The 11,853-nt window shown below is 35.5% G+C and overlaps 1 protein-coding gene across 1 annotated transcript; it reads left to right on the top strand.

Moving 5' to 3' along the window:
* Positions 1–8,685: 8,685 nt before the first annotated feature.
* LOC145831358 (histone H2B.1-like) lies at positions 8,686–9,278 on the top strand. Its single transcript, XM_082938595.1, has one exon. It carries the CDS (start codon positions 8,889–8,891, stop codon positions 9,276–9,278), a length of 390 nt encoding a protein of 129 aa, XP_082794721.1. The 5' UTR covers positions 8,686–8,888.
* Positions 9,279–11,853: the final 2,575 nt, after the last annotated feature.

The following is an 11,853-nucleotide window of genomic DNA, read 5'->3' as shown; positions in this document are numbered from 1 at the left end:
ATCTATCGGATCAATACAACTTATTTTATTTTTAATTCTAAATTACTATTTTAATATATGTTTTTATTCACGTATTAGCTATTAGATGAGTGGACAGTGACTTCTAATATGCGACCTAGATTATTATAAAAGTACTTGGCTGGCCGAAAAAAAAAGAAATTTTAGCAGGCCATAGAATTTAAAAATAGTGAAAATTTTTTTTAGGAAAAGTCGCATTTGATAAGTACTAAAAATCAATCTAATAGCATTTTTTTAATTAATTGTGAGGAAGGAGCTCTATTTTATTTATAGTTAATTTTTATTTACTAAAAAAAATTTAATATTGTATAACTTTTATTCTAAAATAGGTGTGAAAACATATAGCCCGTGGCTATTTTTTTAGTAAACCAAAATTTGAACAGAACTTTATAAGCATAATTTAAAATAATTTAAGAACAAACTGTATCACCAATTTTATAGCTATGTGTTTAAAGTGTCGTGCCTACACATCAAAATGTTTTATTTATAACTTTGCCACAATAAAGCTACCCGTAAAGGTCTATAATTCAGATCTTTTAAGAACAAAAGGCTGCCAAATCAGCTTATGGACTAAAAAATTTTCTAACCGTTTTAAGAACATTAAATGAGTATTCAAAAGTTAAATGATTTCAAAGTGTTAAAATTCCTATAAGATAAAACATTCTACATAATAAAGCTAAAATAGTTATTGGTGCGTCGTAAAACAAAGATTATCAGCTAACTAAATGATTTTGTATTTTCTACGTGAATTTTGTTATATTAAAATTACTTGTTTAGCCTTATCAATATTGAAATATAGTTAGTACTACTTGTAATAGATTGTTTATTGAAGGATAAAAGAAAAGCGCCCAAAAAGTTTGGTCTAAAAACAAATTACGATCTACTAATTGTTCTGTCCACAGAAAAAGTTGTATATACACTAATCTATAAAAGAATAATTATTTATAATACATACTTTAAATAAGAGCTTTCAATAAGTGCTTACAGATCGATATGATTCTGTTTTAAACTGTACATTTTATAAAAAAAACTTCTTTCTGTTTTATGACATCGAGAGTTTTGTTAAACACATTTAGAGATGATTAATGGCACGGATTCTGTAAATAAAAGGTATAATTGTGTTTGTAAGCATTGCGCCTGCTTCGCACTGCTTTTTTTGAAGAGAAGAGAAATCTTTTTTCTTCAGAAAGCAGACTGCATAAAAATAGACGTCGCAAGAAGGGCGTAGGCTTTTGATAATAACACTCAACGAAGAGACATTTTACTTACACAAATAAGCGTAGGCATTTTACGTTTACAGCCAACGAAGGTTTTTCGTATTAGGCATTTGTTATCACTTAGAGAGGGTTTTGTTTGATTACACATTAAGCGTAGAGGCTTATTTTTCACGTAGCCAGTCCGCAAAAACGTTTGATCGAGAGATTGAGTTTCAACCCGAAACGAATACCGGTGTTAGAAACCAGCTCGAGACGTCTTGTAGTAGTCAGCCTAGCGATTTTTTGTGGTAACTTAGTTCCTGAGCTTTTGACCTGCACGAGTGTGAGTGTCTCTTTTTTGTATCGTAATATTAGTTTTAGGTGTAAAATAAATTTTGTTTTAACAATTCTCTATCTAAACAGTCTAATTTAACTAACTAAGTTTAAAATTAGCTAAGTTAGAATATAGTAAGTTAACGTTTGATTACGAAAGTAGCATTTGTTAAGTATTTTCTAATTTTTAATTGACTACGGTAAGTGGTCAATATTATACTAAGACGAGGCTCGACTAACCATACCTCGTTTCCAGTTCGCATTACTGAGCTCATTCTCGGTTAAGTGCGGTGAAAAATCAACAGATCGCATTACTGAGTCCCAACTTGGTTAATTGCGTAAGAATTCGTACCAATTCGCATTACTGAGCATTGACTCGGTTAATTGCGGAGAATTCTTATCTGTTTGCATTTCTGAGTTCTATCTCGGCTAATTGCAATTGATTTCTTCACGGAAACTCCCCGGTTGGTTATTTCCTTGAAGAATGAGTTCCAAAAATAAGAATCCCAAGGCCATGTCAACAACCCACATCACTGGCATGGTCAAGAAGCACACAAAGCGTGCACACTCGGCCGATAAAGCGTCAAGCTTTAAGAGGCGAGACCAACAAAGTAACTCCGAGCTGTTAGCAGATTCTCACGTTCCAACATCAATATCTAATACTGTTCAAACTGCGACTACAAATCAGGAAACATTCAAAGCAGAACCTAACAATATACAGAATACACAACCAAACAAAGATGAAAATAGAGAATCAACAGCAGAGGGTTATAGTGGCGTCCTTAACCGCCCGACTACTCCAACCTTTCGAGACACAAATGAATTTATAACGAAGACGATGACAGAAAAAAAACGAGAGATGCGCAGAAACTGTTTCCCAGAAGGCGGGTTACCATCCATGCCAATGGGAAGTGATTGTGGATCTATGTATCCAGCACCCGGCCACAACCAGGCCGATCACTATTTAGCGCCGGATGATGCTGACGAGTTCAATTTGAAACAACAAAACGAAGAACTCAAAGCTCTGTTGAGCGATTGTCGGACAGCGTTAGCCAAAGTTACACAAGAAAGGGAAAGAACAAACATGGCTGACGCACGATACAACAGTTGTCAAAATAATTACGTTTCACCAGCGTTTGACGCTTTGAACATGAGGGAGGGCCAATGCTCGCAAGAGTACAGACCCTCTGTCAGAAAAATGACTAATTATGATTTTGACAAAATGGCGAATACGCGATGTAATAGAGGGCCAAATTATCTACCGACTTTCAGAAATTCCAACACCGAAGAAGAACGTCATGTGCAACAAGCACCTCCCACCAACCAACTCATACATCAAAATGAAACAATGATTATTAAAAATGAGCCGGTTAGGGACGAGCGGCGTATACAAGTGATGCCTGCCCCCGAAAACGTCAACACTAGAGACAGTCGGTACCCGGGACAGTCTAAATTTTGCGACTACCGTGAACCGGTCTACAACAATTTTAACGATAATTCGTATATAAATGTTAGCGATAACGATCTCGAACGTAAGTTCCATCGGTTTAGTAAAATTACTAACCCTCGTCAAACCCTGAACTATTTCATCGGAGAGTTTGAACGGTTGAACGTCACAAACGATAGAACTAAATATAATATCATAGTCGGAAAATGGGTTCCCGACGAAGTATCTCAATACTACGGCTTGACCAACCCTGAAGATCGTAATTTTCAGACGTTCAAGGAGTTTTGCGAGAAACGTGATAATTTACTGACACCCATTCTCAGCAAACCTCCAGTTCACACGAGCAAAACACCGTTCAGTGTTTACCTAACCGAGGCTACTGAATGGGCATATGCTAAAGAAGATGATCGTGTAAAATTTTTCCTATACTATCATGCACCCGTCTCTCTAAAAAGCAGGATTGAAGAGTACTTCTTAGAGGACCTGTCACAATTCAAACGTCGTGTACAATCCATCTGGTCCCGCCAGGATGACGACTACTACGTACGGAACCAACAAGTAAATTATGATAGGTCAAGAAGAAACCAAAACCAACGGGTTAGTAGGCGTCGGAATAACGGGAGAGATAATTTCCCTGACCAAAATTACATAGATGATGGTAACTACGATCAGAGTTTCGACAATCGAAACCAAGATCATGGTAACAATGGGAACTACACCCAAAACTCCAATAACCGAAACCGGTACCACGGAAACGGTAACAATAACAGACGAAATTACAACGCTCGAAACCAGAATTACGGCAACAATAGTAACTATGGCCGTAACGCCAATGGCAGGGACCGGAATTACAACAACGACTCTGGTAACGAACGTGATTATAACAACAGAAGGAACTCCAATGACGATTACAATGACCACCGTGATGTCACCCATTCAAATGAGCCTCCTTCCAGGCCGAATAATGTTAACAATTACCCACGACAGGGAAACTCCCTCCCACCCTCGCAGTAACGCGAGGCTCAGGGGGTGGGGTTAAAAAGTCTCGTGTTAGATTCGCCGAAGATACCCCAAAAGCCTGTAATATAGGTTATGGCCGATCTGACATATCTGATTCTGTACATACTTCACAAGAGGGAAATTCCCCTAATTCAAATGTATATATCCCGGAAAGACATGTTGATAGAGACCTAGAGAGGGAACGCAAACATTATACAAAAAGCGAAAATTCCGTTCCTTCACAGGATGTAGATAGTGGCGATCATCAACGCAAAATTGAGATTACCGTCGATAAGACGCCAAACATAATTCCTGTTGTACATAAAGAAAGGAGTACGCCTGGTTGCTCGAAGAACTATCTAGAAACCAGTCAGGTTAAAATTTGTAACTTACATGATGACGCTACGATAAATAAAGCGTTACATTCAAATGTCCATGATGAGGACAAAGCCGAGCCAAATTGCTCGAAGAACCATTCGGAAAATGATACTCCGAATGAGTTTCCCCTTCATAATGTTTCTGAGAAAGAAACATTGATTTTTCATTCTAATGTCCATGATGAGGACAAAGCCGAGCCAAATTGCTCGAAGAACTATTCGGAAAATGATACTCCGAATGAGTTTCCCCTTCATAATGTTCCTAGGGAAGAAACATTGATTTTTCATTCAAATGTCCATGATGAGGACAAAGCCGAGCCAGATTGCTTGAAGAACCATTCGGAAAGTGATACTCCGAATGAGTTTCCCCTTCATAATGTTTCTGAGAAAGAAACATTGATTTTTCATTCTAATGTCCATGATGAGGACAAAGCCGAGCCAAATTGCTCGAAGAACCATTCGGAAAATGATACTCCGAATGAGTTTCCCCTTCATAATGTTTCTAGGGAAGAAACATTGATTTTTCATTCAAATGTCCATGATGAGGACAAAGCCGAGCCAGATTGCTTGAAGAACCATTCGGAAAATGATACTCCGAATGAGTTTCCCCTTCATAATGTTTCTGAGGAAGAAACATTGATTTTTCATTCTAATGTCCATGATGAGGACAAAGCCGAGCCAAATTGCTCGAAGAACCATTCGGAAAATGATACTCCGAATGAGTTTCCCCTTCATAATGTTTCTAGGGAAGAAACATTGATTTTTCATTCAAATGTCCATGATGAGGACAAAGCCGAGCCAGATTGCTTGAAGAACCATTCGGAAAGTGATACTCCGAATGAGTTTCCCCTTCATAATGTTTCTAGAGAAGAAACATTGATTTTTCATTCAAATGTCCATGATGAGGACAAAGCCGAGCCAAATTGCTCGAAGAACCATTCGGAAAGTGATACTCCGAATGAGTTTCCCCTTCATAATGTTTCTATGGAAGAAACATTGATTTTTCATTCAAATGTCCATGATGAGGACAAAGCCGAGCCAAATTGCTCGAAGAACCAGTCGGAAAATGATACTCCGAATGAGTTTTCCCTTCATAATGTTTCTAAGGAAGAAACATTGATTTTTCATTCAAATGTCCATGATGAGGACAAAGCCGAGCCAGATTGCTTGAAGAACCATTCGGAAAATGATACTCCGAATGAGTTTCCCCTTCATAATGTTTCTGAGGAAGAAACATTGATTTTTCATTCTAATGTCCATGATGAGGACAAAGCCGAGCCAAATTGCTCGAAGAACCATTCGGAAAATGATACTCCGAATGAGTTTCCCCTTCATAATGTTTCTAGGGAAGAAACATTGATTTTTCATTCAAATGTCCATGATGAGGACAAAGCCGAGCCAGATTGCTTGAAGAACCATTCGGAAAGTGATACTCCGAATGAGTTTCCCCTTCATAATGTTTCTAGAGAAGAAACATTGATTTTTCATTCAAATGTCCATGATGAGGACAAAGCCGAGCCAAATTGCTCGAAGAACCATTCGGAAAGTGATACTCCGAATGAGTTTCCCCTTCATAATGTTTCTATGGAAGAAACATTGATTTTTCATTCAAATGTCCATGATGAGGACAAAGCCGAGCCAAATTGCTCGAAGAACCAGTCGGAAAATGATACTCCGAATGAGTTTTCCCTTCATAATGTTTCTAAGGAAGAAACATTGATTTTTCATTCAAATGTCCATGATGAAGACAAAGCCGAGCCAGATTGCTTGAAGAACCATTCGGAAAATGATACTCCGAATGAGTTTTCCCTTCATAATGTTTCTATGGAAGAAACATTGATTTTTCATTCAAATGTCCATGATGAGGACAAAGCCGAGCCAAATTGCTCGAAGAACCATTCGGAAAATGATACTCCGAATGAGTTTTCCCTTCATAATGTTTCTGAGGAAGAAACATTGATTTTTCATTCAAATGTCCATGATGAGGACAAAGCCGAGCCAAATTGCTCGAAGAACCATTCGGAAAATAATACTACGAATGAGTTTTTCTTTCATAATGTTTCTATGGAAGAAACATTGATTTTTCATTCAAATGTCCATGATGAGGACAAAGCCGAGCCAAATTGCTCGAAGAACCATTCGGAAAATGATACTCCGAATGAGTTTTCCCTTCATAATGTTTCTGAGGAAGAAACATTGATTTTTCATTCAAATGTCCATGATGAGGACAAAGCCGAGCCAAATTGCTCGAAGAACCATTCGGAAAATGATACTCCGAATGAGTTTTCCCTTCATAATGTTTCTGAGGAAGAAACATTGATTTTTCATTCAAATGTCCATGATGAGGACAAAGCCGAGCCAAATTGCTCGAAGAACCATTTGGAAAATGATATTCCGAATGACGTTTCCCTTCATAATGTTTCTGAAGAAGAGACATTGGTCTCTCATTCGAATGTCCATTGTGAAGACAATAGGATCCAAATCTGCTCGACAAGTCTTCTTGAACCACCGGAACCTGAACCACCACCTAAACGACTTTGAGTAACTTGACGGTTGGAAAAGCGAATAACCGTCACCTCAAGTCGCAACTTTCATGACGCGACTGTTTTTTTTTTCAAAGCAGACCTCGTAAAAAATTTCGACTTGAGGCGAATTCTACAGTTGTTAATTTGCGAAATTTTCATTAATAAAACCATATTTTAGTGCATAGTTTAGATTACTATGCATTTAACGCCAACATTCTCTGACATCTACAATTACGATTCTTTGTTATAATACATGATACTTCTAACCAAACTGAAGTTGCATATTGTATAACTTTAAACATTTCATTTCAACTAAATTATACAAGTATTGTTGTAGATCGAAAATTGCGAGTTTACACAGTAAACATCGAATCAACTAGTTGAAAACGCAGTCGAGCATAAGATTGCAAGCTAGCAATATAATACCTAATGAACGAAACAGTATTTAAGTTGTTTATTGCTATTATGGCCACCGAACCATAAGTACAATTAATATCTTATGCCAGCACTACTATTATAATCTACTGGCGTTCTGTGTTTAAAGTCGTTTCACAACACTCTGTCTGTTATGCAAAACATTTTACCGAAAAATGAAGCTAGCAGGTATATTTAAACAAGTAAAGATATTTCTTTTCGTCTACGAGCACTTATATATCTTTTGACATCTTTTAATGGCAAACACAGTGTATTTAAAACTCAAATGTTTCCTTAAGTGATATAAAAAAGTTTCGAGTTTTAGCCGATTTCGGTTAAACCGTAAAAACCGCAAAACGAAATTTGTTTAACTACTAGATTTAGTTACATTACTTTTAAAACAAATTTCATTTCGCAGCAAATGCATTACAATAACAACTACTGAATTACAAACTAAAAGCTCGAACGTTGTTTTTAAAATGCTTCTGTGTGAAAATTTTATCGAAATTCAAGTGAAACATTGCGTTGTAAATTATTGCCACTCATAAACTTGAATCGAAACTTTCTGTTTTTACTTCAAAAAAATTCAGTGTTGAAAATTTCTTTTGCAACCACAACGATAAAATATTTTAAAGGGAGTAAGAAGTTGAAACGTTCCAAACCTTCAAAGCAGAATAATTGATAAAAAAATACAACTTTTCAACGCCATTAAAAAACGTAAAATACAGCTGCATTATTTTGAACTGCTGAAGTCTAGTAATAGATGCTTAACTTCGTGGGAAGTCGTAAAGTTCGTTTCATTATTTCAATTGTTTTTTTGTTTGTTACGTAAACATCGAAACAACCAAAAATATCTTTAACGATTGAAATGAAGTTACAGACTAGCAAAAAATACATTAAAATCACATTAGCGAATTCGAGGCTAATTATCATTAGTTAATTACCGAATATGTTGCTAACGATAACAAATTTAGAAAATAGTAAAAATAATAGTTGTCGATATTCATAAACAAACCAGTGCTTAAAAGTTCTAGTAATGAATAACAACTAAACCTTAATTGAATGGCGTACAACGTTAAAAGTGCATCTAACTGTAACTAAGGTAATGTTGATCACATAGTTATGCCGAGAAATTTAAGTATAAATGAAATAAACTACAAACTATTGAACTTTAGCATAAACTAAAAACCTAATAACTCAACGAGAAGCATCAAGTTTCACTAACTTTCTTCATGTTTACAAAACAGGTCAAAAGTTTAGTGACTTCCAAACTTACTTGGTTTTTTTTCGATAATTAAATTAGTGGTTTAGGTTTCTTCAAAAGTTTTTTGATTAATAGTGAACTCTTCACTCAAACTCAATGGCTGTAAAGAATTTAGAAACTAGCAATAAGAAACTACTAAGTTCAATTTTTGGCCTTTAAGTTCTTTCGAGTAAATTTGTTTTGATACATTTTTATTGCTCGCATACAAAGCGCCAAAAGTTTATTGATACTGCTTGAAAACAAGACGCGATGGGAGTTCACTTAGTCGTTATTCTCTTGTGCACTCACTTGTAAATTTTTTTCTTTTGCAAATTGATGAATGCATTTCACTTTTTAAATTCATTCACAATGGCAGCATCCAAAGGTAGCAAGAAAGCAGTAAAGAACGTCCCAGCTGACGGTAAGAAGAAGCGCAGGGCTCGTCGCAAGGAAAGCTTCAGCATCTACGTGTACAAAGTACTCAAGCAAGTACACCCCGATACTGGAATTTCGAGCAAGGCCATGAGCATCATGAACTCTTTCGTCAACGACATCTTCGAGCGCATTGCCGCTGAAGCTTCACGTTTGGCTCTCTACAACAAGCGTTCAACCATCAGCAGTCGCGAGATTCAAACTGCTGTCCGTCTGTTGTTGCCCGGTGAGTTGGCTAAACACGCCGTATCTGAAGGTACCAAAGCAGTCACCAAGTACACCAGCGTGAAGTAATCCAGAAGAAAAGAAAAGACATTAACAATTGACAATTAAACGCACGCGAATAACGCGCAATAGGGACCAATTTTTTGTTTTTTGATTAACTCTTTATTCCTTATAGCACTACGTTTTATGGAACTTTTTAGATAAATTTCTCTAACGTTTTTAAACAATTTTAAATGAAGTAAATTTTGTTAGTATTAATCATTTCACTTTAATGTATTAGTGCTTAAACTTTTTAGATAAATTTTTCTGAAGCTATAGACAATTTAAAAAAGTAAATATTGTTAGTATTAATCACTTCACTTTAATGTATTAGTGCTTAAACTTTTTAGAGAAATTTTTCTGAAGTTTTATAGACAATTTAAAAAAGTAAATATTGTTAGTATTAATCACTTCACTTTAATGTATTAGTGCTTAAACTTTTTAGATAAGTTTTTCTGAAGCTATAAACAATTTAATAAAGTAAATTTTGTTAGTATTAATCACTTCACTTTAATGTATTAGTGCTTAAACTTTTTAGATAAATTTTTCTGAAGCTATAGACAATTTAAAAAAGTAAATGTTGTTAGTATTAATCACTTCACTTTAATGTATTAGTGCTTTAACTTTTTAGATAAAATTTTCTAATGTCTTATAAACAATTAAAAATAAATAAATTTTGTTAGCACTAATCACTTCACTCTAAAGTATAGTGCCTTTAACAAGTTTGATTTTTTCAAAAAAACGTGCGTTTCCTTGTTAATTGTCGTACTGTCCATGTTTTAAGAGATACAATTTCTAAAATTTAACATCTAGATGCTTTTTTTTAAGTAATTCTACTTGTGTGTACTCTACATCAGTGTTTAAGTTCTTTACAGATTAAGATTTTCGAAATAATCGATGATATCGTATTATTGTAAATTGTACCACTCATGTGTGTTTTAGAATTTTGTTATTAGATATTAAAAACTTGATTTAAGGGTTTCTTAAAAAGTTTAGAACGTTTTTCAGATGATGTTGTCTAGCTGTTATGCTTTGTTAAATTCTGCAAACTTTACCTTAGTTTAAATTTAAAGATTCTTTAATACCAACCATTGATGTAAGTTGATGCTACTTTTACGTTAAACTCTACCCATTTCCAAATCGTTACCATTACAATGGTTTGTAAACTATTTTCTGTATTTGTGAACTTGTTTGTGAATTTGTAAATTACTGGGTTATAATACCTTTGCATGCTTAGTTTTTCTCTTTTCACTTTTTTGCGTTAGTATTATCAAAGCTCAGGGGTAATTGACCACACAAATCCACGGCATTTCAGAAAGGAGGGCCCTGTCCTGTTATTTCTTTAAAAAAAAAAAAAATTAAAATTTAGGGGATAGCAGGTGGCGGTGTAAGCATTGCGCCTGCTTCGCACTGCTTTTTTTTGAAGAGAAGAGAAATCTTTTTTCTTCAGAAAGCAGACTGCATAAAAATAGACGTCGCAAGAAGGGCGTAGGCTTTTGATAATAACACTCAACGAAGAGACATTTTACTTACACAAATAAGCGTAGGCATTTTACGTTTACAGCCAACGAAGGTTTTTCGTATTAGGCATTTGTTATCACTTAGAGAGGGTTTTGTTTGATTACACATTAAGCGTAGAGGCTTATTTTTCACGTAGCCAGTCCGCAAAAACGTTTGATCGAGAGATTGAGTTTCAACCCGAAACGAATACCGGTGTTAGAAACCAGCTCGAGACGTCTTGTAGTAGTCAGCCTAGCGATTTTTTGTGGTAACTTAGTTCCTGAGCTTTTGACCTGCACGAGTGTGAGTGTCTCTTTTTTGTATCGTAATATTAGTTTTAGGTGTAAAATAAATTTTGTTTTAACAATTCTCTATCTAAACAGTCTAATTTAACTAACTAAGTTTAAAATTAGCTAAGTTAGAATATAGTAAGTTAACGTTTGATTACGAAAGTAGCATTTGTTAAGTATTTTCTAATTTTTAATTGACTACGGTAAGTGGTCAATATTATACTAAGACGAGCCTCGATTAACCATACCTCGTTTCCAGTTCGCATTACTGAGCTCATTCTCGGTTAAGTGCGGTGAAAAATCAACAGTTCGCATTACTGAGTCCCAACTTGGTTAATTGCGTAAGAATTCGTACCAATTCGCATTACTGAGCATTGACTCGGTTAATTGCGGAGAATTCTTATCTGTTTGCATTTCTGAGTTCTATCTCGGCTAATTGCAATTGATTTCTTCACGGAAACTCCCCGGTTGGTTATTTCCTTGAAGAATGAGTTCCAAAAATAAGAATCCCAAGGCCATGTCAACAACCCACATCACTGGCATGGTCAAGAAGCACACAAAGCGTGCACACTCGGCCGATAAAGCGTCAAGCTTTAAGAGGCGAGACCAACAAAGTAACTCCGAGCTGTTAGCAGATTCTCACGTTCCAACATCAATATCTAATACTGCTCAAACTGCGACTACAAATCAGGAAACATTCAAAGCAGAACCTAACAATATACAAAATAACCAAACAAACAAAGATGAAAACAGAGAAACAACAGCAGAGGGTTATAGTGTTTCATATATTTAGACCTTGTTTTTTGTTACTATGA

Source organism: Thalia democratica, chromosome 1, assembly GCF_965202585.1.
Source record: "Thalia democratica chromosome 1, ktThaDemo2.hap1.1, whole genome shotgun sequence".
Lineage (NCBI taxonomy): Eukaryota > Metazoa > Chordata > Thaliacea > Salpida > Salpidae > Thalia > Thalia democratica.
The sequence above is the reverse complement of the archived record's forward strand: the minus strand, read 5'-3'. Positions and strand labels throughout refer to the sequence as shown.

Excerpts from the sequence above, each read along its gene's own strand:
- LOC145831358 (XM_082938595.1), top strand. The coding sequence starts at position 8,889 with ATGAATGCATTTCACTTTTTAAATTCATTCACAATGGCAGCATCCAAA.